Genomic DNA, 26426 nt, shown 5'->3' on the forward strand with positions numbered 1-26426 from the left:
ATGACCTACTATAAAGCAATATAAGGCGCCCACTGCACTCGATACAGGCGCGTCACAGACTGGTAGTTCTGATCAACTCTCTTACCAAATTCGTTGACCACGCCTCCTGGTTGGTAACAAGGGCTGCTTTCAAGGTTGGTGCAGTGTGGCATCAGAAGTCTCCGCGTGTCAATGTGTAACGTATCATCACCTAATGCTCTCAAGTTTGCAGTTCGTATGTACCACATCCGTCCTTCACCTCTGTGAGCAAATAACCATGCGGGTGCCAGACACAAACACACACTCTCTCTTGGCGGTCGCATTGTTTGAGGTCGCACCAGCCATGTTGTGTTCAACCTCTCCACGCCTGCTTGCTTGCTCGAGAAATCGCATCATATCCTTGAATATGCGATGCTCGTCCTTGCTCGATGCAGCGTCATTGCGGGGAGCACAGCTGGTAATATAGTTTTGCTGACCTGGATGCTCCCTTGGCGTCACCTTGTCATCCCAACAGGGAAGCTGCACATTCCAGCCACTCAGGTACCCCTCATTCGAAGGATTCGCTCTTGCAGTCGGCCTGCAGTTCTGGCCGATCTTAGACACTAAAATGCTACCCCGTGACAGGCCGATCACCTGGGGTTGACTCCAAGATCTCGTGCGGAGTTCTCCGCAGAACGGAACGGCCGATTGTGATCGGTGGGGATCGAAGTGCCGAACTGGCAGCAACCTGGTACTTGGGATGAAGTCTGAGTCTCTAAATACCAACACCTGTTCCCATAGAGAGGCATAGAACAACAACGCTGTTCACGACGTTCCATGGCATGGAGGCCTATCAACCGTTACCAGGGTATTCTGTTCTGTTTACTGTCACACTGCACAGCCCATCTGCGTGAGCAATTGGGTATCGGTCAATATCCATTCTTTGGTTAGAGAAGCCGCCCATTGCTTTGGCACAAACCAACACATAGCATATCATGTTTACCGTCTCGCGCTTCTCTCTTCTGCTATGGTCCCTGCTTCTGCCATGGGTTGCCGGGGCCGCAGCGCCATACCAGGCGCTCGCACCTCCGCTCGATACGCCATTCACCGAGCAGGCACGGACCAAGCCTTGGCCCGAGTACCCACGCCCGCAGCTCCGTCGAGATGTCTGGCAATCCCTGAATGGCATCTGGACCTACCAGCCTGCGCAGGGGGGCGGTGATGCCGGGAACCCGCCTGCGCTGCCTCTGGCTCAGGAGGTCCTCATTCCGTCCTGCATCGAGAGCGGAATTTCAGGCATCATGGACACTAGCGGCATTACCCATATGTGGTTTGGTACAAACTTCACAGTCCCATCCCGCTGGGCAAAAGGTCGTCGGGTCTTGCTCAACTTTGAGGCGGTCGACTACGAGGCCACTGTGTTTGTCAACGGCGCCAAGGTCGGCTTCAACCGCGGCGGCTACTCGCGCTTCAGTCTCGACATCACCGCCAACCTCGTCGAAGGCAACAATGAGCTGTAGGATATCTCGCAACTCTGGGCAGGTGGCAACTAGTACTAATCAATAATAGACATGTCTTTGTCTTCGATCCGACTGATGACCAGAGCATCCCACAAGGAAAGCAGACCAAGCGGCTCTCTCATATCTTCTACACTCCCTGCACGGGTATCTGGCAGACAGTGTGGCTCGAGAGTGTGCCAGATAACTACGTCGCGGGCCTGGATGTGGCGGCCGACATGAACGGAAAAGGCGAGTCTCATCGGAGCTCGAATGGCAGAAAGCTGCTTCTTACTCCCCACTCCAGTTACCGTCATCGTCCACAGCCGCACGAAGCAGGCTACTCCGGTCCAAGTCTCAGTTGAAGATGCCGATGGTGATAGGGTTGCCCTTCATCAGCACGCATCGGATGAGGAATTCACCTTCACCATTCCGTCGCCGAAGCTCTGGTCCCCAGACTCGCCTACGCTGTACAACATCACCGTGACGATGGGGTCTGACAAGGTCAAGAGCTACACTGGCTTCCGCACCATCTCCACAGGAGTGGTCAACGGCATCAAGCGGCCACTGCTCAACGGCGAGTTCGTCTTCCTGTTTGGCCCTCTTGACCAGGGATACTGGCCCGACGGTTTGTACACTCCGCCGACTCATGAAGGGATGGTCTATGATCTCCAACTCATCAAGAAGCTTGGTATGAATATGGTCCGCAAGCACGTGAGTTCGTCCATATTACAAAAATGACTCTCTGGCCGTTTCTTCTGACAACCTCGCAGATCAAGATCGAGCCGGATCTGTTCTACGAAGCCTGCGACCGCCTCGGCCTCATGGTCATCCAAGATATGCCCTCCATGCGACAGTACACCAACGCGCGGCCGACGGACGCCGAGCAAGCAGAGTTTGAGCGCCAACTTGAAATCATGGTTAACGAGCACAAGAGCTATCCCAGCATTGTTACATGGGTCATCTACAACGAGGGATGGGGCCAGATCACTGACTACTTCCCGGAGTTTGGCATCACGGACCGCATCCGCAAGCTGGACCCAACCCGCCTGGTCAACGCGGTCACGGGATGGTTTGATCATGGAGCTGGCGACTTTTCGGTTGGTTCTTTGGCATCCAGCTGATGATGCTCCAAGACTCTCGAAATGGCTAACTCTAGTAACAAACTTAGGACAACCATCACTACGCCGATCCCCAATGCGGCACACCCTTCTACTCACTCGCCTCCTCGCCCTACGATCCGAACCGTATCGGATTCCAAGGCGAGTTCGGCGGGATCGGCCATCGCCCGGAGGACGCCAAGTATGTGTTGTCCCTGAACTTTACCTCTTATACCCCCCCGTCTCCACCCCGGGCACACCAAGTTAGAACCTCCATGCTGATAACAACAAACAAAATAATAAAAGTCTGTGGCCCGTCCCCGAAGCAGTCAACACGATCAACCAGACGTACGAGATCCACGAGGGCCTCGAGTCGTACCACTACCGCGCGCACGTGCTGCTGGAGCTGCTCCGCCAGCAGGTCGAGCGCTACGCCTGCTCGGGCGCCGTCTACACCCAGACCACCGACGTCGAGGGCGAGGTCAACGGGCTCATGACCTATGATCGCCGCTGGGTGCGCGTCGACGTTGAGGCCTGGCAGAGGGATATCAAGGCGCTGTTTGAGACCGCGAAGAAGAGGCGCTGATGAGGCGTGCTTGGGAACTTTCCGTGTAGGAGACCCCATATCATCTTGTGCTTGTTGTTGGGGCTTTTCTTGGGTTGGAGAATGTTTTACTTTCCCGTAGCCATCTTCTTGGAGATAGCGATGCCTTGTTTTTACGGGCCCATTTAGTGATATGCTCCCTTTTCTTTCTCTCCGCTTCTTTCCTCTATGTGGCATGCCATTCCAACACAACACCATCCGTCCACTCTTGTGCTTGGCATCATGGCATATGCAGCCAGACGATGCTGTCGCCGAGTGAAAGGGAGCACATTCCCTTGTGTGTTTCCCCCCTCCCAGGTCGGAAGGTGTCACAGTCCCCTTGTTTTGTCCAGCGCGCAGGTCTTGTCCTCGGAAGGTTTGCCTGCGGTGTTGCAATGATTCCCGGTTTCCAGCCTCCTGTCTTTCTGGGATGAACCGTACACAGGAGGACACACGAACCGGGATAGATTATGTTGGTTTCACTGCACGTGCTAAACAATGAGCGGAGTCCCTTTGGGATTCTCGTCTCTAATGTCACACGGAGCGTTCTGGGTCTCGGGCAGCTACCTGTTCTTTGGGCGGTGTGACGTGGTACTTGACCGTGGCCATGCGGTAAGACACTGGAATACGAGAGGCGCAAGGGGTGTAGGCTACAATCTTCCAAAGTGTTCGTGTCTGACTCCGGCCGATTGTGAGTACTTTCTTGTGTCGTAGCCCCGTTTCTTGACGGCCTAGCGTAAGGGGGTGGTTTAAAGACAAGATGGCCAAGCGTCATCCACCTTCCTGACGTCCTCTAAATCAACAAAGAAGAACAAGGAATTGGAGAGTGAATGGAGAAGAAAGCAGAGAAGACTAGTTCGGCTTTTAGTGCTGGAAATGGGCACAGTGCATAGGTAGTCAGTGCGCTATATGTCTGAAAGCACGGGGTTCCGGGGTAAAATCTAAACAAACGGTCCTACCCCTGACTCTACACGGGCCAAAGACTTGAGCTAAAAGCCTTGGTCTCAGCACACCTGCCTATTGAGATATTAGTGATTTGCTATGGAAAGGCGCTTTTACACAGTAGAGCAGCCCAAACTGCGTACCTATGCCCGGAACTGTAAGTTCCGAACCTCGAAATGGAATGCGTTCGAAGTGGAGCAGTCAGAAGCTGAGAGATAAAAGAAGCCCTCTATATCCACTATACAACTTCATGTCCTCTGTGGCGCAATTGGCTAGCGCGTCTGACTGTTAATCAGGAGGTTGGAAGTTCGAGCCTTCCCGGAGGAGAATGTAGACGTCCACGATCATCAGATTACTTTTTGCAGGTTCTCGTCACCAAATCCACGCAATATCTCGCCGATTGATATTTATGGTTTTGGCATACTTGTTGAAGCCGCGGTGTCCAGTCTGCTACAACCCATGAAATCGAGCGAAAGAAATTCAACCCCCATGCTATCCGCAACAGATCAGGCGGCATTCATAGGGCATTCTAGTCTCAAGGCCTTGTCAGCTACCAATACTATCCAGCCATGTCTCTTGGTCTGTACACATGCGACACTGACTTTGCCGTTCGGGTCATTTTTTCCGTCCGCTGAACCCCGTTTGTACTGATCGACAATGCTCCGCACTTCTTCTGGCTCAAAATCCCCTAGAAAGTCCGTGACGGAATCGCCGAAGCGATTCTTGGCCGTCGGGTCGGCTCCGTTGGCCACCAGGGCCTTGAAGGTGGTGAAGAAGCCGTGTCGCATGGCGGTATGCACTGGTCGGTCGCCTGAGAAGCGGTTCTGCAGGTTGAAATAAGTGGATTTGTTCGCCGTGCTGCCGAGAAGCTCAGCCAGCGTCTCTATGGAGCCTGCAAACATCATCAGATCATCGGTCTCTCTTCCAAGTTCCGGTCTCTGCATTGAAAAGGAAGCGTGGCGTAACTGGCGGCAGTGCTTACGGGTTTGTCCTGCCTTGGCGGCGGCATGGGCTGCTGTCTGTTGAAAGTCGTCTTTGCATTCCATTAGGACCTCAGCGGGTGAGACGCCTTCCCGCATAGCCAAATTCCTGACACAGGTGGCTAGGGCAAGGGTGTCGCCCAGGCTCGCGTGAACCGCGATTTGGTGCGACTCTTGGTGTGAGATGGGCATTGTGAATTTGCAATGGTTTGATCGGGGAGATGTTTGTATTGTATTGTACAATCAGCTCACCACTAGAGGAAGAGGCTGGAGCAAAAGCAGAGATCACCGGAACCTTGGAAACTGGGTTCGGCCGAGGTGATGACGGGAGTGGGCATTGGAGCTTTGCCACCGGGAGGCTGTTTCCTCTCGTCTGATGTCCTGTGCCTAACACGTGATGCCCTGCACCTTTTAGTTGAGACTGGCCCGAGAGTATTGTAAGAGCTCAGACCTCTGTTATTTTGCAGCAAGTGAATTGTAGCTCACTTGGCCACACGGCTCCATGGCAGGTAGTCAAGCTACTAGGAATAATGCTGGAATTCCGCCCTTATAGCTCCGAACTGCCCGGACGTCTGCAGTTGCTCTCCCCTCTGAAGTGCGACACTAGCAAGCCGTCCAGCCCATTCTTACCTAGAAGTTTAGCAAGGTATTCCAGAAATACCTACATTTCTTATAGAAGCTCAACTACACCCCTGTTCTGGTCTAACTTTATCCTGAGTCATGTCCGCTACTAGAAGTTGTTTAGCAGACCGAACTGACGTCACCCCTAAAAGAGATTAGGAACAACCGTGTCCGCCATCTAGCAATCTGAATCTACTCCTCGAACATCTTCTCTATAACGTAGGTAGGTACTATAGCTAGTCGCTCCGGGTTGAGTACGTAGGTACACTACCCTAAGGTAGATACAATATTTTGATTTCCCGTCTGGGTTCATTCATAGCCCTACTTTTCAGAATCAATAACGCGCCTCAGTATAGTTGCTCGGATAATGGGGCGCTGAGACCTTGGTCCGACCTCGAGAGCCCTTCGAACCGAGCAGAGATGGAACATTGTTCACAACGATTGGAAATGGCTAGTCCATACCATTATCCGTGCTTGAACAAAAGGGAGAACACACATTGGGGTCGCACAGAGGTTTGTGTGTTAATTGAGGGGTTTGAAAGAGAGTTGAGTCTGACGTCTGACATCTCCCTATCCGGGGGCTCAGGGGTAACGAATAGGGGGCGTGGGGGTGGGGGTTAATCGAAAATTCGAAATCGTGGTTTCTCTCGGCGAAGCATTCTCGAAGCGTCTCCTAACTGTCTTTTTATTCCGTACGGGCTCTGCATGTATTAATTTCCCTGATGCCGCCACTGTTATGCTTGGAAGCAGCACTGCTACGCTGTTGATGTCGAATCCAAACGATGTCTTGCGTGCCGAGGACGAACCAGAGCCTCCTCTTCTTGGGCTTTTCTTTCCCATCTGATGATCTGGATCTCTGTTCATCAACTTGGGATTCCCATACCGGCATCAAGATGTGTATACCGGGCTTTCCGAAAGCAGACCACGGATGCTTCCGACAAGACGGGCGATCGATCCGAAATCGACCTCCCCTGAATTTCGACCACCAGATCCGGGGTAGCATGTTAACGTTATTGTTTCATTTTTCGCAACCCGGTTGTGGGGTCCCGGCACGCCTCTTGTGCTGCCGGCTAAATAACCAGCGTGGGATTGGCCAAGACCACGACTCCATTCACCTCTTTGAGTATCCGGACATCAGCTATCCGCGTTTCCTGGATTTGAGGGTGGTTGTTACGGGGCCAAGGTTGCCAAGTCGTCCGGCTGCCGGCCCGAATTGGTGAGGCCAGCACCCACGACTCCACGAGGGCCACAACTGGATGTAGGAGTAGACAGTTGATGTCCCCGTTGACCCGGTCCCCGGGAATGCGCCGCGGCGTAAGGCCAAGCTGCACATATATATTATGCGGCCTGGTCCCTATCCAGCTTTCCGAGGATCTTGCCCCCAGATCTCCTCCAACACCGAGCACCAACAGCGAGCACCTCTTTCAGTCTTCATCTCGTGATAATAATGAAGGGACTCCTCACTGTAGCGGCCGTCTCGCTGGCGGTCAGCGAGGCCTCAGCCCACTATATCTTTCAGCAGCTCACGACGGGCGGCGTCAAGCACGATGTGTTCCAGTACATCCGCAAGAACAGCAACTACAACTCGCCCGTGACAGACCTGTCCTCCCACGACCTCCGGTGCAATGTCGGTGCCACCGGAGCCGGCACCGACACCGTGACGGTCAAGGCAGGCGACTCCTTCACCTTTACGCTCGACACGCCCGTCTATCACCAGGGTCCGGTCTCCCTGTAAGTGCTTCTCAGGGGACCAATTTCCCAAGAAGGATCGTTTAGCTAACAGTCCCGAAGCTACATGTCCAAGGCTCCTGGCAAGGCATCGGACTACGACGGTAGCGGCCCTTGGTTTAAGATTAAAGACTGGGCCCCCGATTTCAGCAGCGGCAGCGCAACATGGAACATGGCGGGTACGTTCTCCCTTTCCCTTTCCCCATTTCCCTCAAATGGTTCCCACCCATCCCTCATGAAAATTTATCTTACTTACCCTCCTGCTATTCCAGGTTCCTACACCTACAACATCCCAACCTGCATCCCCAACGGCGACTATCTGCTCCGCATTCAGTCCCTCGGCATCCACAACCCCTGGCCGGCAGGTATCCCGCAGTTCTACATCTCCTGCGCCCAAATCACCGTCACGGGAGGCGGGAACGGCAACCCCGGCCCGACCGCACTCATCCCGGGCGCTTTCAAAGAGACCGATCCGGGCTATACGGCCAACGCAAGTCCTTTTCTCATTTCTCCTGTTCCTTCATCCTCCACCTTTGACCCCTCACTCCCCCTTCCCCTGGCATCGCATCTTAGGGTATCCTACCTATGCACTCTTGTCCCGCCAATGGAACCAACCTCCGGGGACACAAACAACAAAACAAATTGCCAACCAACACTACTAACTAAACACGCCGCTCTCCAGATCTACTCCAACTTCCACAACTACACCGTCCCCGGCCCGGCCGTCTTCTCCTGCAACGGCGGCGGCGCGAACCCCAGCCCCGACCCGTCTCCCTCCCAGAACCCAACACCCACCACGCTGGTGACATCGACCACGACAAGAGCAGCGCCCACCACATCATCTTCTTCGGCCCCGCCCTCCTCGTGCACCGTCGCCAAGTGGGGCCAGTGCGGTGGCCAGGGCTACAGTGGCTGCACCGCCTGCGCTGCGGGTTCCACGTGCAGCAAGCAGAATGATTATTTCTCACAGTGTCTTTGAAATGAAAGAAAGAATCCAAAGAAAGAGAAGCCCCCCCGGGGGTTATGGGACTGAGTTGCGGTTGTAGTAAGAGACGGTGTGCCCTGCGCAGCAGTGAGGTCCTTAAGTTGGGGAGGGGGAAAAGGAGAAGGAAGGTCACCTTTTTCGTTGCATATACTTCTTGACGAGTATGTATATATTCTCTTCAAATGACAAATAGCTTGTGCTTGTTACGTTCGGCTCCGGCGTGTTGATCGCTCGCGAGGCAAGATAGATGTGGCATTATTTCCGGGAACAGCCAGCCCTTCTTCGTCTTCGTACCGGAGTATTAGTGTATGATCGAGGCAGGGTGGCCTCCGTCGCTGTCTCCAAGCACTCATTTACTCCATGTTTCCAAAGGAAAACCCAAAGAAAGAAGAAAAAGGCGTCCCAAGCAACAATAGAACAGGACCAAGCGCTGCTCGGCCGAGGTCATCATCATACATTAAGTCATTACCGAGTCCCTCGTGCTCCTGCACACATGCTCCAATCCCTTCAACCACCTTCCTGGTGTCGCCGCATGCGTGTTCTTGAGGTGCTGTCGGAAATTATCCGCCCTGTAGAAGTTCTTGCTGCGGTCGCATTCGCCAATCCTATGCGTCACCTCGACATGATTCACAAGCTTCTCCCGGTCTACGGCCCCGTTCTCGCGGAGAAACCCAAAGCCGCAGAATCCACAGACGTCCCACGCCGCGCCGTCGACTGTCTCGGTGTCGTAGGCGAGGAGCGAGTCCTCCAGCGCTTTGCAGGACCAGAAGTCAGATTTGACATGAATGGCGTTCATATGCCGCTCGGCTTCTGTGGGACTCTTGAACCGCTTCTTGCACTGGGTGCATGGATGGGGCTTCTCAGCTTCGTGCCGTCTGGACGTCTGCAGTTAGCAACCTACAATCTTGTTGACCGACAGAACACACGTACGCTAGCCCCTCGCTGGTCTGAAACTGCCTCGGTGCTCTAGGGCAACAGTTGCAGAAAAAGATAGACTTCAAGCCCATATCCGCCACTTCGCTTTTGGCGGGAATCTTGGCCGTTTCCGGGACGGGCGGGTCAAACGACTGCGACGAACGGTTATGGCGTCCTGAGAATATTGCACTTGGGCTGAGGGTACCGATATCCAAGCACATCTCGGTTTCCAAGTTCGCCGCACTGTCCGAAAACGAAGCTCTAGTTAAGAGCGAGGATTCGTACAAGCTCGTCATATCCGTCGACATGGTCCGGGCCAAGCTATCCGAGCTCTGGTTCGAAAACATGGTCGAGGGTTGTCCCGAGTACCGACTATCGACAGAGTCCCTCTTACCCTGAGGAAAGGGTTTGAGGAAGGCCTGGCGTTCATCCCCAGCACCATAGCCTGGGGAGCTGGGTGACAAGACCATACCACGGCCCGAAGGCGGAGCGTCAAGCGCCACGGGGGATCCTGACTTAGACATCTCCAAGACATGATGCCCAGAGTCGAAAAAGTCCAGGGAGCCAATCTGTAGAAGCCGCCGGAGGAACTGGTAGGGGGTCCTGATGCCGACTTCGGCCCACTTGTTCACCTCGCAGGCCACCCGAGCGCACGCGTGATGGAGCTCGGGCACCGAAGTCTCCGGGATGACGGAATGGTCCGTCAATGCATAGTGCAATCGCCCATCACCGAGAAGAGGGTCGTACTTGGCGGACGCAGCCGTGAACAACACGGCCGGGAGATGCAGGTACTGGGTGGCTGTGAGGTCTTCGGCGGGGACGTCATCGGCGGACTGGAACCGTAGCTGTTTTTCGATCGCGATCAAGGCGTGCCGCACATAGCTCTGGATATAGAGGCTGTAGAAGGTTGATAGCCACCATCTCCGGTCTCGCATGTTCTCTTTGTTGAAGACGACAGATGAGAGTTCATCGATGTACGTCGCAACTCGGGAGCTGAGATTCCGAATACATTCCACCCGGCATTGCCCTCCACCGCAGCTCTCGTGTGCTTCCGGCTCAAGAAGGTTTGCCGAATGAAGACGTAATGCTTCGAGCGAGTGCCTGAGACACACGATGGAGAGAATCACTAGCGACGTCTGCCCGCAACGTGAGCATTGCGACTGCTTCCCCTCGGAACATTCTAGCAGCTTACCTGGCCGACTTCGGACTCGTAGACGCACGCCGTTTCCAACATGTTCATGAAGCCGTCCCAAGATCTGATCTCGAGCAAAGGCAGGAGCGCCGAGTTTTCTGCGAGCTCCCAGGCGATCATGGCAATCAGTTCTGTATATGTGACAGACTTGCCTTCATATGAATAGCTTCTCTTGAGGCATTCACGGTCGCGGTAGCGGCCGGTCTCAATGAACAAACTGAAAGAGCTGTTGAGGGGCGGGTCCGTGATCGACAGCTTGTATGACGCGCCTTCCAGGACGGCCTTCATGTCAGCCAGCCGTTGGTCCTCGGCAGCGAGCAGGCACCGATCAGCGGCGTCCACAGAGTGGCACCGCCGGGAAGCCGCGGGCCTCTCTCCGCCGGCAAGGCAAGGATGGCGATTTGACCGGGGACAAAGCAGTTGTGCCGGGATCGAATCGCGGAGTGGGCCGCGTCGACAACCTATCAGGGGCCAGAGTGGCGCGTCTTCCCCGAGATGAGGCGTAGGAACGCTTTGCAGACAGCACCTACACGGGCTGTCCGGGTCACACTTGGGGAAATATCAGTCTTGAATCCGTAAGTGGCCGAGGCCAGCGAATGGGGCTCACTTTGCGACGAAGGACCTTGCATCTCCAGCACGCACCACCAGCGCCTTCTAATGCCTTCATAGCCCGCCGTCCATTCTCGCTCAGTGGGCCCCGCCGCCCACCCTTGGAGATAGAAGTCTTGAGGGTCGAGATGATCCGTTCACTGCGGCTTGGGCGCCGTGTCAACGATTGGTCGTTCGGCGCCGCATCTGGCTCGCTTGGTGAGGCTGTTTTGGTGGGCACCGGACTCGGATCTTGAGTGACGTGGGTGGCTACTTCAGGCAACTGACACATGGGGACCGCGGGCAGGCCCGGCAGGCAAAGAGTCGAGTCCAGCTCTGTTGAAGAACGCGGAAGCGAAGATGAGAGACACCCGGGCGCGAGTTGCGGTCTCGAAGGCGGTTGAGCGGGCCCGAGGCGGGACATCGATACCTCGCGACTCCGGACATCGTGACTGTAGCCGAGGCCTAGCTCCATAGCCAAGGAATGCAAAACGATGGCCTTGGCCGGATCGCAGTTCTTGAACCGGATTTCATCTCCAGCCCAGCCTTTGGACAGGAGTGACAACTGCCGCCGCAACCGCTGGTGAGCAACATCATGGCCGTGCGCATCCTCCTCCTCCATGTGCCTCGCATCGTCAGGTGTCGTGTCTGACCGCGTTACCGGGAAGATGGTGCGCGTCGGGGAGGACTCGGCCGGAAAACTTCCTAGCGCGGTGTCAGGAGCATAGGATGGCCGTGCATTGTAACTTATGGTTGCGGGAAACACTCCCTCGTCCTCGGCGAAGAGAAAGTCTGCCGGAAGCCCGAACGCAGAGGGGACCGAGGGGTAGTAGTCCAGGTTCAAGTCCGGCTCTATTGGCGTGGTCGAATGGTCGAGGTCGCCAGACCACAAAGCGTCAAAGTCGAAGTCAGTCTCCATCGGTTCTCCGAGTGCTTGTTGGGCGTTAGCCACATCATGGCCAGTAACCGCTGGACATGCACCAAACACGGCAGAGCTAAACCCCCCGATTGAGAAGTCGCCGACAGCACTCTCATCGATTCCATCCGGCACAGCATCGTAAAAGTTTGCATCTATGTTGGGGTCAGCTTCGGTATAGGTTTTCGTAACAACGGTAAAAGTTAAGCATGGGCATGTTCATGACCATCCCTTACCCATCACATCCAGATGCAGGGCTCGGAATGAGCCGCTGCGCAGTTTGAAGTTGCGGAGACGGGAAGAAACAGAGGTGGGGTCGTCAGGAGAGCAGGTGAGCAACAGTCCCCGTCCACTGCCACGAGGCGCCCCTCTCCTCAGACAGAATCGCGACAAATCATGGGACTGGCGCCTCGATTATTGAAACAACTGTCAACATTCTCTGCTGATTGACGACATCAAAGTATGAGGCGAGAAGGGGGTTACCATGAGACGGTATCTGGCAGGTTGCGAAGAGAAGGAAGTGCCAGGGCAGTCACGAATTTTCTGGGCGTGGCAGGCCCATGTCATGGGATTCTGCAAACTTGTCAATCGAAGGGGCCGTCAATTGGCTTGGACTCTGCCTCGGTGAGTGTGCATGCCTTTTCAGACTCCGAGTCATATTAAGTAAGCCACCTGCTTCTCTTGCCGTCTCTTGAACGGGTTAGTAAACAGTAAATTCTCAGCAAGCTTGGAATGCAAGGCGGCTGCAGCTTGCAGGACAAGTGACCCCCAATTCAGGACCGGAGACCGCTTGCCTGGCAGGGGTCAGGATGCTGCGTGTCTCATTCTGGACTGCGGATAAGAAAAGGGCGCCTTAACAGAATTGCTCCCGGTGGCTGTCCGCAGCCGTTACGACAACACAGATAATTCTTGTGAAAGGCTGATGCCGCTTCGAATTGCTCGATCTTGTCACACGACAACAAATTCGGCTCGCGGCAGCTCGTTCTGAATGACAGGGACTTGACGGCTCGTATCCTGTATACGAGTTTGTGGCTTAACCAGGCCACTGGCCGCTCTTGCCTCCAACCAACGCCACAATCTCCGGGGTTCACGAAGCGGCGATTCGCGAACACCAGGTTACACCTTATGGACGACGCTTTGGCCCGATGCCTTTCCCCTCCAGCGCGTCCTCGACCTCGGTCCCAAGGATTTCCCATCCCTTGCCCCTGAACCGCTTGGGCCAAATCCCATTCCTGCCGGGCGCGAGGATGCCATTCGGATCGAGGGCATCCTTGATTGTCTCGTTGAAGCGCATGAGCGCGTTGTCACCCCAGTTGTACGTCTGCGCCACCATGTCGGCAAACAGGATATGCGTCCTGCGGGGATCATTAGCGATTCGCGCACGAGCACGCGGAGCGGGATTCTCGAACGAAGCACTACACGGCATACCTGTACTCGCCATAACCCTCCGCCGCCGCTTCAGCGATCATCTCACGCATGCACGCGGCTGCGCGCCTCTTCTCGTCCAACGACGACCGGTCGTATACCTTTGTACCACATGAAGTTAGGGCTGCCCTCCAAACTTGGGATGGCTCTTGGCATCTGGGGATCTGGGGATATACGCACGATATTGACAATGTAGTGCATCTCCCGCCCAGCGACGCAGAGCGTGGGGATGAGGTCGAAGCCGTACTTGGCATGGAGCCGGACGACGATGTCGTGCACGATCTGGGCATCCTTTCCGCGCGTCGGGACGATAGGACTGAAGAAGAGATGAGCGGCATTGGGAACCCAGTTGAGCCAGTCGAGCTCGCGCAGGACAGGCACGCCGCTGCACACCTGGACGCGCGAGTGTAGATAATGCTCTGCGGGCAGGTCTTCGGGGAACAGCATCTTTGCCCCCTCAACTTTGGAGAAGGCCTTGCGGATCAGGTCGAGCTGGGTGGCAATGCTCGCAGGGTCGCCGTATTGCGTGCCGTAAAAGACCCAGGAGACATCGCCGAGGGGAAGCTTCGAGGCATGCTCCCGGATGATGTCCCGAGGCATCGGCCCCGTCCCGCTGTAGAAGTCGGACTTGGCCCTAGCCGTGGTTGCGAGTTCCTGGATGGCGTGTCGCAGCTGCGGGATGTTTCCGAGGACTCTCTGCTGCGCCAGCGGCCGGATGATGTCGACGATCTGCGGGAAGTCGTCTTCGCGCGGGAAGGTGATAACATACGATTGGTGTCCAACTTCGGGCATCAGCCACATGCCCATGCGCACGACGATTCCGAAGTTGCTCTGGCTGAAGATGCCATCCGAATAAGGACCGTATGCCGGCTGAAACGATTGCCACGTCGGATTATCGGCTCCTTGCTTGCCTGGTAGGGCGCCCATGCCCGTCCGGAGGAGCTCGCCATTGGGAAGGACGATCTCAAGGCCGCAGTGGTTGGCAAAGTGATCTCCGTACGGCGTGTATCTTGACGCCCGTCAGCTGTGCCATCCTTGCCGTGAGTCCGTGACGCGGATCACTCACCCAACACCTCGATCGATGGCATTCCCAAGCACGCTTCCTCCCCCGACATCAGGAGTGTCGATCCACAATGGCAATCCCCGTCTCTGGACCTCCTCGTACAGCGCAAAATACGACACGCCCGGCTCAACGAGACAGGACGCGTTCTCTCCATCGATGTTCAGAATCCGGTTCATCCGCCGCCCGAGATCGATGACAACACTTCCCGGCACTCGCGGTGCGGTGCCTCCGTACCCTATGTTCCTCCCCATGGAAACGGGGTAGATGGGGATTTTGTGCTTGTTGGCCCATCGGACGGTTGCCTGCACCTCTTCAACCGAACCCGGATACACCACCGCGCTGGAGACTAGATCCTCCTGCAGGGCGATGTGGAATGCGTCGTGGGTATTTCTACGCAGTGGCGGTCAGGTATACACACACGCACACAAGAATGCCCGGCCTCCTCTGCACAGTCGAGAAACTTACGGATGCTCCACATACCACCCGTCCACCAACGGCTTGTCGTTGATGTCGACATGTTCCTCACCTAGAATCTGCTTCAACTCGCCAATGGCTTGGTTGAACTCGGCCCGCGTCGTATCGGGCGGGAGGCGAGGGAGTTCTCCTTGACGGGGCACGCTCTCTGGCACCGTCCGCTTGCTGAGCAGCCGGTTTTTGGATTCGACCCCGACATCGAGGAGCCGCTCGGGGATGCCAGAGTGCTTGGAAGTAAGTGTAGGCGGCGGCGGGAAGGAGGACGCGGTCGACATTGTAGCTGCTGGTTCGGCCTGCAATGACTCTCTATGGGCGGGAGAAACAGGAGGGAATGGTGATACACATTCGTAGGTCGCTGAGAAGCTTCGTCCTCAACCCGGCGTACGACTTTATCACCATCGGTCATGCGTGGTCTTGACCGTCGTGTTACGAGCTCCCCGTTGGGGGAACCCCGCATGATCGTACCCGTCTAGTTCGATCCCCCTAACAAGAGGGGAAAACGTACCCTGAATTCCAAGCGTCTCCGCGTGTGTTTATCCATTCCAGGTCGGGCATAACTCTGTATCTTGAAGCGTACCATACGGCACTCACTCGGGAACAGATTACCGCTGAGGGTTGTCTGCCCCGCACAAGGAAATATCAACTAACATGGATAATGGATCATGGCCGTCTGCAGCCGACCGTCCGCGGAAACGAAACCCGAAGCGTCTCTTTTCTTGAAAATGCGTGTCTCCAAGTGACACAGGACCTGTGATCTTCGACTCCTAAACATAGAGCTTTGCATGTTTTATACGGATACATTTCTCACATCATCTCTGCTAATATTTCACCATGGGTTCGCACGAACAGACGCTACCCGGAGCGCCCTACTCGAGACTTGCATCTCCCCACAACCCTCCCCTGCGAGGTCTGCATAAACCCCCCCCGCCTTGTCACTTTGACACGCCATGTTGACCATCGGCCATCGCAGTCATTGTGGTCGGTGCCGGGTTGGGTGGGTGCGCCGCTGCCCTTGCTCTCCATCACCATGGCCACGAGGTCGTCGCTGTGCTGGAGAAGATCCGCCAATTCCGCAGGCTCGGGGATTCGTTGGGCCTGGGCGAGAATGCCTACAAGCTCCTTGCCCGCTGGGGCTGCAACATCAAGGAGATTCAGGAGATTGGGAACCAGGCGCCGACCATGAAAATCCGCAGGTGGCACGACGGTAAGGTGCTCGCCGAGCAGCCCCTCATGGATATGGCGGGCTATATCGGCCATCGGGGCGACTACCACGACACGTTTCTCAAGTGGTATGTTGTCTCGGTGGACACCCCACCCCCCCCCCCCCCCCTACCCCCCCTTCTGCGGCAGATGTCCCGATATTTGAATCTCTCTCTGATCACCAACCAACCAACCAACCAATCAATCAATTAAAACTAGGGTCCGCGAGCGCAACATCCCTATCCGCATGGGCTGCGAGGTGACGTCCTACGACGACTCGGACCCGGCCCCGTCGCTCACGCTTGCCTCGGGCGAGACGCTGACGGCAGATGTCATCGTCGCGTCGGACGGCATCAAGTCTCTGGCACGGCCCCTCGTCCTCGGCGCCCGCGACGACCCGGTCTCGAGCGGATACGCCTGCTTCCGAGCCTACTTTGAGCCGAGCGAAGAGATGAGAGCGGACCCGAGGCGCAATGCTTTCCTCGGCGGTGACAGCGTCAACTTTTGGATCGGGCCGGATATGCACGTCGTGCAGAATACGTTGCGGGGTGGCAAGGAGTTTAACTGGTATGCATACTTTTCTCTTTTTCTTCTTTCTTTTCATTTTATTATTTTCTTTTCTTTTTTTTTTTTTTTTTTTACTTTTTTCTTTTTTCTTTTGCTCGCAAGAACGGGGTAGGTGTCATATACGGCGGAAGTGCTGACATCCATCATCTGTGTCCTGGAGGATCCTAACCCACAAGGACGACGGGGACGTGCCCGAGTCGTGGTTCCAGCCGGGCGACATGGACGAAGTTCGACGGCTGGTAGCCGACATCGACCCGGCCATCCGCGAGGCCATCCAGTCCACTGAGCAGTGCCTCGACTGGAAGATCTGCTACCGCAAGCCGCTGCCCACCTGGGTCTCGCCGCGGTCGCACCGCATCGTCCTGCTCGGCGACAGCTGCCACGCCCATCTGCCTACTTCGGCGCAGGGCGCGAGCCAGGCGACCGAGAGCGCCGGCGTGCTGGCCGTGTGTCTGAGCATGGTTGGGCGGGACGAGGTCCGCATCGCGACCCGGGCGTACGAGAAGCTCCGCTTCCCCCGGATCCGCGTCAGCCAGACGCATGGCGAGGACTTGCGCGATCGCTGGCATAACGTGTTGAAGAACGTGGACGAGAACGTCGAGATCGATCCCGAGATGGTCAAGATCAAGGTGAGGATAGTTGGGATTATCATCGTGCAATCCGGGAAAGGCATTTATATATAACAAAACTGACTGCTTAATGAATACATGACAGAACCGGCCGCTGTACGCTTTTGACGCGGAGCAGGACGCGAAGGATAGGTGGAGCGAGGTTTCAGCGAGGGTGCGGAACGAAATTGCCAACGGTAAAATAGAACCGCTCTGCGACTGATGAGGCGGGGGGTCTGTGGATGTATTTGGACCCGGGATGGCCCTATCTGCCTCCCATGGAGGCCTTTATGTTCAGGCTACTATAGAAACACAAATAGAAGCAATGGCGGCTCGATGTGACAATGCACAGCTGCATGGTACCACTGGATGAGTCACCAAGGTGAGATGATATTAATATTATTATTAGTACTAATTGACCACGTCTATCTGCGACATGTAAACCAGTCCAGTGAATCCAAGAAAACAAACAACAGTCACCATGCTTCTAACCACAAAGAAAGGGGAACTCTGCGTAGACCTGAAAGAAATAACCCCTGAAATACCACGCTGTTTCGTCCATCAGATCCCACTTGAACGATATCCGTCTCTTGAAGGACACGGTCACTCCATACGGTCGTCAACAGAAGCGTCCTCGGTTCCGGAGATGTCGAGGTCACGCATGGCCTGTTCAAGACTGTCAACATTCATTGACTCGCCCGCGCCGTTGTCGTCATCCCTGATCCCGTTTTCGCCGCTGTCAACGGCCATTTCATCCGATCCGCCGTCAACAGCCATTTCACTCGATCCCTGAGGAGCGACTTCATTGGACGCGCTAGAAAGGACGTATCTGGGGCCACCCGCTGGGGCCGGTCTACTCCAGTCGAGTGTGTCAGCGTCCAGAAACGCGTCGATTGCGCGCCTGAGTCTCCTTCTGGACTCGGTCTCGCGCTCAAGCAGCTGCTGGCTTCGGGGATCATTGCGCCGTCTCTCGCGAGCAGCACGGAGTAGTGAAAACCACATAATGAAGAACCGCGGAGGGCAACGGCTCCACACAGCCCGAAGTCTGAGTCTTCGTTTAAGCTGCTGCTTATACGCGAGGGGGGTTGCGATTGACGCGTCACCCCGGCGCTGTTGCGTTAGCCTCGTGGCCTTATCGAAGAGGCGTGTAAGCAGATCATTATTCGCGTTTGTCGTTAGCGATCTTATAAACTCGTAGAATGCCGCGCCGTTTCTGAGTTCGGCTTCGAGGCGGCGTCTGGAGTCCATGATTGTGGATAGAGTAAATAAAGTGGTCCGGATGGAAGTTTGTAAGTCGTAGGTCGGCTGGAAGAACGCAGCACCGAAACGTGGCTGGAATCAAGGAAGTGGGAATGACAACGCTGCGAAGAAGGTGGTGGTTAGGAAGAAGTTAGCATGCGCAGTTCCAATGGTGTTGTTGTTTATATACGGCTGGGGGCAAGGGGGGAGCCTCTTGCCAGTTGACACTGTGTTTGTGTCCCAGTGGCGTCCGGTGACGTCGGTCATGTGAGAATCTATGGATGTCAACATCGGACGGTCACCTGGCAGCCACCCGCTCCGGTGATGGGTTGAGTAACGCCTTCCTCCCGCATGTTGGTACGGTATCTGGCACGGTATTATCTCTTCTGGCTTCCGAACCGAGCCATCCCATCATTCAACCGACCTAGAACAAGGAACCTCATCACCACTGGGCCTGGCGCCCTCACTTTTTGTTCGATCAATCTCTTCATCATACCAATCAATCAAGGTATCCAAGTCATCGTCCTTTTCTCTCGCCTGCCTGTGGTTGTCACTGGTTGGTGCGCTGCTGTGGGTACAGGCTACAGCTACCTTACTTATACATAAGGTACGGTAGGTACACACTGATGACTCTCTGTCAGAACAGTTCCATGTGCTCATTGCTTTCGCTCTTATCTGGGACTCTCATATCAAAGATCTTTCGACATCCATTAGACTTTTAGTGTTGATCTTCCCCATTTGTTGATATCTGCCACTTCTATATCCATATTTCCTGACTCCCGCCGTCCTCCCGCCGGCTTCTTGCCCACCTGAGTGTCAAAGGCTCGGCGGAGTTAACACTCTCCGATACAATCGACTAAGAGGACAAAGGCAGACATTTGAACGTGACGTGTAAAAAGCTAACAATGGCAGAGTTACGGAACGTGCTAATCTTACAACTGCTGCCATTTGCCGTACCGGGACCCGTTACTCGAAAGCGCAATCATCATGTCCGCGCATATCATGCACGGCCAGCGGACAATGAGCAGCACAGGCTCACGGCGAATACACGGTAGGTAGTCTTTGTCTTCCGTCTTCCCGTCTTTTTCCGATCTTCCATTTTCTTTTTTTGCTGCTAGCAACGAGAGCAGCAATAAACTCTCAGCAAGCGTGATCTACGTTGGAAGAGCAGTGCGGTCACGGCAGAGAGTCTAGCTACCTGTCTGTACGGTGTGGTGTACATTGGGTTGAGCAAAATGAGGGTGGTCAACTGGGGAAGGTGAGCCGAATCGAACCATACGACACAGCGTCTCGGAAGGGAAGGGGTCTGTCTAGGAGCAAGTATACTACGCAAGTCAGGTACTGTAGGTAGGCAGGTGTCTGAGGTACCTCCAGGCTCCAGCATGAGTTGCTGGACGGGTAGTTCAGTCGGCGTTAGAGCTATTATTACCTCTCGTTCTTCCTTCTGCCTATGATTACTACTTCCTCTTCCCATCGCCTGCTCCATTTTCCTGACAGCGGTCAATGACTTGATATTTCCAAGCTCCTCAGTCTTGCTTGTCCCCCCGGCGAGCGTTGAATAATCATCCGTTCATTCTTAGGAGGACCGAGTGATAACCGGAGACCGGGACTCCCTCACCTCGAACAGGTGTCAGTATCATCGGCACGGCCGGCTAGTGACGCGAGGAGGAGGCGGGCCTACGTTGTTTGTATTAAACCACCCGTCAGACCGGATTAGTATTAGTATGTATCCATAAGATAAGCAATCCACACTGATTACCGTATGTGGGATTGTGCTGTATGTGTTACCGGATTCAGAGGCCCCGTCGACGGAAAGACATTCGTGCTTTTTCGATGCCTGCTCCCCCATGGGGCCCATGCTATTCCCCGCTGGGACAGGGACATCCAGCTTCATCAGACGACGCCTTCAAAAGTTCGAATATGAGTCTTATCCTATGATATCGAAGCTGGTCAACCGCCCAAGCCAAGGCTTTCTAACTCTAAACATGAAACCTGCTCGCCTTCATTGTCGCTTATTAACCCCGTGGAGGATAGCAATTCGCGGCACAGAACTCAACCAGCCTAACCAGGTTGCTATGGACCGACTCGTCTCATTTTCAACTCAACCGCCAACTTACAGAGTAGGTTAAGTAATGAAGAAACATGCAAATTCAATCAAGATATGGTCAGGGGCCGTTCTCGCCAAGTTGCGGCGAGCAGACTTGATGTTACCCCCGCGAGCTCCGGAATGGAGAGAGCGAAGGGAGTCTGCCACCTTCCTGATTCTGTTGCGCCAAGGAAACACGCGATGCTACGGGATCCCTGTAAGGGTGAGGCGAGTGGCCCGCCTCTCGTGCCACGTGAACGGCGCGTGAATGGGCATACACCGCTGTGGTTCTGCGAATGGCAAAAGAGTGTCAGCACTCGATGCTGGTAGTGTGCAGTAGTAGCATGCGGCGGCCCGAATGTCTGCGGCATTTCATTCCGGACTTTTTGAGCCCCCGAACTGTACGGTGCAACCTAGCATGGGAGTTGCATAAACAGGTAAAGTTACCATGATAAGTAAACCTAGGTACTGGGCGGACGGTGCGTCAAAACAATACTAGTATATCTGACTGTGGCACCGAAGCAAGCTACCCCCCTGACACTACCTTATATATGTGTTGTATACGTATTATACTTGTTACATATACATTAGGTACCTTGGCTACCTAGGTTCCTGCAATCATAACAACTATAACGTTTGTGTGCGGTATGGCATAGTATTTCCCGCGCCACATATGGTCGTCCAGGGGTTACGTATTCGTGTCGCATCCTCCTCGAACTCCGGTCGGTTCCGAGCGCAGCCCAGGCGCCAGATCATGTCCATAATCCGTATGTACAGGAACGCCGTCACCAATACAGGAGAACGATTGCCAGTGTGTAATTTCTCGGCGCGTGGTTGACCAATACAATTTGCTGCGCTTATTATGAACCTACCTTTTAGCGCAATGCAATGTCTGGGAGGTCGGGCCTGACGCCATGGCATGGGGCCGTCGACCGGGGTCTCACCGTTGAGCTAGGTATGGCGGTGGATCGGGCTACTCCAATGGCTCGGAGCCGAGACGAGTGGCGCATTCCAGGTAACTAAGGTACCTTGTTCCGCTTTTGTTTGAGCCCTGCGTGTTGTGTCCTGCGCCGCTGTCGAATACGACTCATCGTGAATTGTCCACAATCGTGGTTAGTAGGAGTAGAGAAAGTGTTGAAGGATGTCCGCTGCTGCCACCGTCCATAGACGAGCACTCATTCTGCAGACCTTACTGATGATTGTACTCCGTACTTAGCGAAGGACTGTGTAGTTCTGCTCAAGGGATGGCTTGCGAGATCCACTCCGCGCGTGCGTGCATATGTTGCGTTGCTGCTACATAAACCAAACGTGATGCTCAGCTCATTTACCCTAACACGCTAGCAAAGGGTGAGAGAGGCACTGCCGTTCCTTTGGGAGTCATTAGGTACCCGGTATGGTCTGGACTGGCAACCGGGCAGCTGGTCATCTCCCTGCTTGTTGACGATATGCTGCCAAGTACGGAGTATGTACGGACTACCGTGCTTTGTAAGGTATGATGACTCTGCAAGCTAAGGGACATGCAACCTAAGCTGCAGGATGCAGTATCATCGCTTAGGCAGTCAAGAGTGTACCCAGCGGGTACACTAGGATAACTCAACATAAGGTTATGACAGCCGCCTGCGTTGTGCGGCAGTTGGCGGCATTGCGTACAGCAGCGTAGGGAATCCTCTATCGCATGGAGCGTCGGATGGTGCGGCCTCGAACAAGTGCAGGCGTTGCGGTGAGACTTGTGATGCCTGCGATTTATGAGTCGATGAGGGCTGCCCAGGTGAGCTTTCTTTCTGCAGCGCTTGTTGAGAAGCTCCCTGGGTCACCCTAGTAGCCCGATGGGACATCAAGGTGCACTTGATGAATCGGGTTTTATCTTATCGTAGGAGCATGCTCCGGCCGCCCCGGCGAATCCTTGCTTTTACCTGCTAGGATGGGTTAAGCGCAATCGCATCGTGATGCAGAGATGCGCGTTTCCTGATCAAAATTCCAAATGACTGTTAGGTACCCCACCGTGCCCTCCAGCTCCTCTCACGTTTTCCCGGCTCCGGCTGAAAAGCGGGGATGGTGCGACGCGGGGCTGCCCTCCGACCACCGCTCCTGCAGGGGCATCTCTGGGATAACCTGGAAGCTCCAGGCATCAGTTAAACCGTTTTGATGGGGGGGCAAGCCGCTGCATCTCAACATCTGGCGATCCGCCCACCAAGTCGCCCATCCTCGCGATCCTCATCACTGCACTCATCGGACCTATCCCACCCATCCAATTCCATCCGTACACTACAGCTCGCGCTCTGTCCAATCCTAGGCGTCCCCTCTTTGTCAGCAAATCCAGAGCCTTCCATGCGCCAATCTTGAGGGAAAACTCTGTCAACTATCAAGCACTTACGATGAGTTCTCCCTGCCCCCGTAATTCTCCCCAAGGGCCAGGCACACCGCCAAGCTAGCATTCCAATCGGTGATGGATCTAGGTTCCTCCCCATCTGGGCTAGCCCGCCCGGCGCACCGTTTCGGCAACACGCGAGCGAGCGATTGGACGATAGGTGTCGTTTGAATCGCTCGAGAACACACCTTGCGGGAGCCCCCGGCCTGATCTGCAAGCCATGCCAGGGTCATGTCATTTTGTTTCGACCGTCGCTGCGCGGCCGTGGCGCGGCGGGGAAAGTAAAAGAAGACTCATCACTCCATAGTGTATTGTACGTACTGGACGGGACTCGACATTTGGTATCCGTCGCAGGCTCGCCACGAGGAAGGATGGAGCGGAGTGGGACAACACAACGCTGTCCCAGTGCTCATTTTTTGCACTCACGCAACCTGGGGTTTCATCGACGCGTTGACCATGACAATAGCGGCAAGCCCCTGCGATGGGGCAAGCGGACCTATGTCCGGTCTGAAATCACATCAGTGATGTAGAGAGCATGTTTCGGACGCGCCGCCTGGTTTCGATCTCTCTGCTACACATGAACTAGAGCCGGAAGCGACTCAGCACGGTCGCGTCTGGATCGTTGACAGGATCTTAACTACGCAGAGCTGCGCGGCTCAAGGAGTAAAGAAGCGTGTGCGGACACTGCGGTAAACTGTATCGACAACAGCAGGCACGGGAGAGGTTGGTGTGGAAGCCCCCACCACCCAAGGACAGGCGCCGGCGGCGCAGGCCATGCCGCTCCGCTCCTCTTCCTGCTCAGCTGCTCAAAGGCAGGATTGGACAGGGGCAAGTTAAGTTGCGCTCAACCATCCCGGCTAGTGCAGTCGAACCCCGGCGAGCCAGGTGGAGCGGATCTCGACCCCTGCCCCGAGTTCCTGAGAGCGAGGACGAGCACATATGTACGGAACCGCTTCCTCTGAGATTGCCGAAAGGATTGTGACCAGGCTCGACTGTCAGCTCAACTCGCAGACTTGCAGACGCGCAAGCGACGAAATCAAACCTCCGCTAACATACAGCCAAACTGAAGGTTCTGCAAGCGTCAGCAAGCGTCAGCAAGCGTCAGCAAGCGTCAGCAAGCGTCAGCGTAGTACATCATGACCGCGTCACTGACACACGCGCGGGCTTTTGACCCGGTACCGCCTCCCATGCCTCGCAGGCAGTCGTGCGACCGCTGCCATGAACAGAAGGTCCGCTGTGTCACCGAAGGAGCCGATGGCGCCTTGACCCTCGGAGGCATCGCCGAGGAGAATGCGTCGAGCCTGAGCGGACATGTGGTTTCGTCGGTGCCGTGTGTCCGTTGCAGGAAGGCCGGGGCAGTCTGCATATACAGCCGTAGGTGTCTTCTCCGGCCACACGCCTGAACGTGCACGCTGACAGCAAAATCCAGCTCAGCTACGGTCCGGTCGCCCGAGGCTCCGCCGAGACTCGAGTGCGCCTCCGCCGCGCAAGAAGCCACGGCAGGTGTCAAGGTGTTCCTCTTCCTCTTCGCTGTCTTCTACCTGGTCTCAATCCACCTTCTCGCCGTCATCCGTATCTCGGCCGTCCACTGCAGCCACCTTCTCCTCGGCTGGCATTGGCTTGGGCATCCTTGAGCACCCAAACGAGCCTGTTCACGAGCATAATGCTCCCCCGATACAGCCTCTCTTTTCGCCTCCTGCAACAGCGCCGCTCTGTGAGCTAGCGAGCCAGCACGGCTCGACGTTGGAGGGCCCGCCGCCTCCCTCCGGCCAGTGGCTGATGTCTCCGTTCAGCTCCGGCAGCAATCATCAATTCCAGTCTGGCATGTGCCAACTGGCGTCTTTCTCAGAAACTCTGCCTGATCCGACCATCCCATGTGGTCCTCTTTATCCGAGTTCTGACCCCCAGGGCTCCTCGCCGGCGGAGAAGCTCATCGGGAACCATCCATGGGTCTGCCCCAGCCCTCCCAGCCCTCCCGATTACTCGCTCGGGGAGTTGGCGCAGATCAGTTTGCGCGTTCATCTCGCTAGCCGCGTGCTGGCTTCCTCGGCCAGGACATTGGCCACGTTGTCATCGCCAGCGGTCAACGACGTGGTGGAGGCGGCTTGCTCGTTGGTCAACTTCGTGGACCGTTATGCGCAGAAGCGACCGGCGCCGCTCTCACCGCCGCCGGTGGAAGGGGGGATGCCGGTGCATGGGAGCATCGAACGCCCCGCCATGACGGGCTTTGATTCGCCGTATCCCGGCGTCTGTTCGGTTACCGACCAAGCGTTGGACTCTTCAATTCGGCTCATGATACACTCGTGTCACCAAGCGATCCTGGGCGTCTTCGAGGAAATGACAGTCTCCTCCCTGCTTCTCCTAGCAGAGCCGCAACAGCCCACACCACCCAGGACGCCGCCACACGCGGGGGCTTTCCAGCCATACAACACCCAGATCATGGTTATGATGAATCAAATAAGCAACCTCCTGAGCCAGCTGGATCGCGCCATCCTGTCGCTCTCGGGGACGCCAAACGCTCACCAGTCTCAACGCCACAACTCGGTGCCGCTGACGACGGCAATGTTCCGCCAGAGCACGCCAACAGAATACGGGCTACCACGAGACATCGACGGGCATTTTGAACCCCCTCCCGATGCACTACGCCAAAGGGAACACGGCGCGTGGCGGCAGACCGCCACTGGCTCGCTCTTCACCGAGATGGAGCAGAGACAGCTAAGAGTGAGATCACAAGTGAAAGCAGTCGAGAGCTTGCTGATGAGACAGTCGCATGTAATAGTATAAACCAGAAAGGTCGGTCATGTAATTCAGTTCGAGCCTGCACCCGCAGACATTGCGTAAAATTCCATCTTAAGAACTACCAACGTACCAATTTTCCCCAACCGTGAACCATGTGTCTTTTTAGGCCACCCCAGACTAAGAAGAAGGATTTTAACGACCGTGCAACAGAACGATGGACCAGTTACTCAACAGCCCCGCAATCTTGGTTCCGACGCCTGTCGGGAAGACGGAAACTTATGCCCAGCAACCGAGCAAGCCTGAGGTGTGTGGGCGGGCTTCGGGTGCGTTTGCGTTTAGGTGTCGGGCTTGACCGAACATACAACCTGTAGGAGGGTTGGTGTCCGTAGCCCTTATTAGCTCCGGCACCATTAAGACTCATGGAAACTGCCCGTACCTTTGCATGCCCAGGTGACGAGTACACTTTGCCATTTTTAAATGCTTCGCATTGTTCAACACGTCTGTGACACAATCCTGTTTTCTGAACAACCCCTACAACGTCAATGCAGGGCAATCATTATACCTTGTCACTCCAGCCACCGACGGTCCATTGTGGGCAGACCAGATTACGTATTTTTTGGCCCGTGGTTTTGCCACATACCTGCCCCAAAGAT

At 55.4% G+C, this 26426-nt stretch overlaps 8 protein-coding genes and 1 non-coding gene across 9 annotated transcripts; 5 read left to right on the forward strand and 4 right to left on the reverse strand.

Annotated features, from left to right (window-relative positions):
* Positions 1–953: 953 nt before the first annotated feature.
* On the forward strand, positions 954–3140 carry B0T15DRAFT_389360 (glycoside hydrolase family 2 protein; the record flags this gene model as incomplete). Its single annotated transcript, XM_062864485.1, has 6 exons — positions 954–1474; positions 1528–1710; positions 1739–2168; positions 2228–2554; positions 2626–2756; positions 2861–3140. 6 exons carry the CDS (start codon positions 954–956, stop codon positions 3138–3140), a joined length of 1872 nt encoding a protein of 623 aa, XP_062726845.1.
* Positions 3141–4332: 1192 nt separating this feature from the next.
* On the forward strand, positions 4333–4406 carry B0T15DRAFT_t11. Its single transcript has one exon. It is a non-coding gene; the product is annotated as a tRNA-Asn (tRNA).
* Positions 4407–4471: 65 nt separating this feature from the next.
* Positions 4472–5379, reverse strand: B0T15DRAFT_60408 (uncharacterized protein). Its single transcript, XM_062871117.1, has 2 exons — positions 5062–5379; positions 4472–4971 (listed from the first exon to the last, which is right to left on the reverse strand). Exons 1-2 carry the CDS (start codon positions 5249–5251, stop codon positions 4586–4588), a joined length of 576 nt encoding a protein of 191 aa, XP_062726846.1. The 5' UTR covers positions 5252–5379; the 3' UTR covers positions 4472–4585.
* Positions 5380–7127: 1748 nt separating this feature from the next.
* B0T15DRAFT_489700 (glycoside hydrolase family 61 protein) lies at positions 7128–8387 on the forward strand (the record flags this gene model as incomplete). Its single annotated transcript, XM_062866620.1, has 4 exons — positions 7128–7411; positions 7472–7587; positions 7681–7982; positions 8091–8387. 4 exons carry the CDS (start codon positions 7128–7130, stop codon positions 8385–8387), a joined length of 999 nt encoding a protein of 332 aa, XP_062726847.1.
* Positions 8388–8850: 463 nt separating this feature from the next.
* B0T15DRAFT_386282 (uncharacterized protein) lies at positions 8851–12007 on the reverse strand (the record flags this gene model as incomplete). Its single annotated transcript, XM_062864314.1, has 4 exons — positions 8851–9268; positions 9324–10444; positions 10501–11049; positions 11108–12007. The coding sequence occupies 4 exons, from the start codon at positions 12005–12007 to the stop codon at positions 8851–8853; spliced, it is 2988 nt and encodes a 995-aa protein (XP_062726848.1).
* A 1011-nt stretch (positions 12008–13018) lies between these two features.
* B0T15DRAFT_60447 (glycolate oxidase) lies at positions 13019–15529 on the reverse strand. The gene is made up of 5 exons (XM_062871119.1): positions 14958–15529; positions 14496–14882; positions 13610–14438; positions 13433–13530; positions 13019–13359 (listed from the first exon to the last, which is right to left on the reverse strand). The coding sequence occupies exons 1-5, from the start codon at positions 15239–15241 to the stop codon at positions 13128–13130; spliced, it is 1830 nt and encodes a 609-aa protein (XP_062726849.1). The 5' UTR covers positions 15242–15529; the 3' UTR covers positions 13019–13127.
* Positions 15530–15610: 81 nt separating this feature from the next.
* Positions 15611–17600, forward strand: B0T15DRAFT_60437 (uncharacterized protein). The gene is made up of 5 exons (XM_062871118.1): positions 15611–15873; positions 15937–16255; positions 16386–16733; positions 16894–17362; positions 17448–17600. Exons 1-5 carry the CDS (start codon positions 15798–15800, stop codon positions 17562–17564), a joined length of 1329 nt encoding a protein of 442 aa, XP_062726850.1. The 5' UTR covers positions 15611–15797; the 3' UTR covers positions 17565–17600.
* A 154-nt stretch (positions 17601–17754) lies between these two features.
* On the reverse strand, positions 17755–18707 carry B0T15DRAFT_571512 (uncharacterized protein). Its single transcript, XM_062870862.1, has one exon. The coding sequence runs from the start codon at positions 18587–18589 to the stop codon at positions 17945–17947; it is 645 nt and encodes a 214-aa protein (XP_062726851.1). The 5' UTR covers positions 18590–18707; the 3' UTR covers positions 17755–17944.
* Positions 18708–23719: 5012 nt separating this feature from the next.
* B0T15DRAFT_60584 (uncharacterized protein) lies at positions 23720–26203 on the forward strand. Its single transcript, XM_062871120.1, has 2 exons — positions 23720–24408; positions 24464–26203. Exons 1-2 carry the CDS (start codon positions 24171–24173, stop codon positions 25816–25818), a joined length of 1593 nt encoding a protein of 530 aa, XP_062726852.1. The 5' UTR covers positions 23720–24170; the 3' UTR covers positions 25819–26203.
* The last annotated feature ends 223 nt before the right edge of the window (positions 26204–26426 follow it).

This window comes from Chaetomium strumarium (genome assembly GCF_033439665.1).
Source record: "Chaetomium strumarium strain CBS 333.67 chromosome Unknown B0T15scaffold_1, whole genome shotgun sequence".
NCBI classification, from domain to species: domain Eukaryota; kingdom Fungi; phylum Ascomycota; class Sordariomycetes; order Sordariales; family Chaetomiaceae; genus Chaetomium; species Chaetomium strumarium.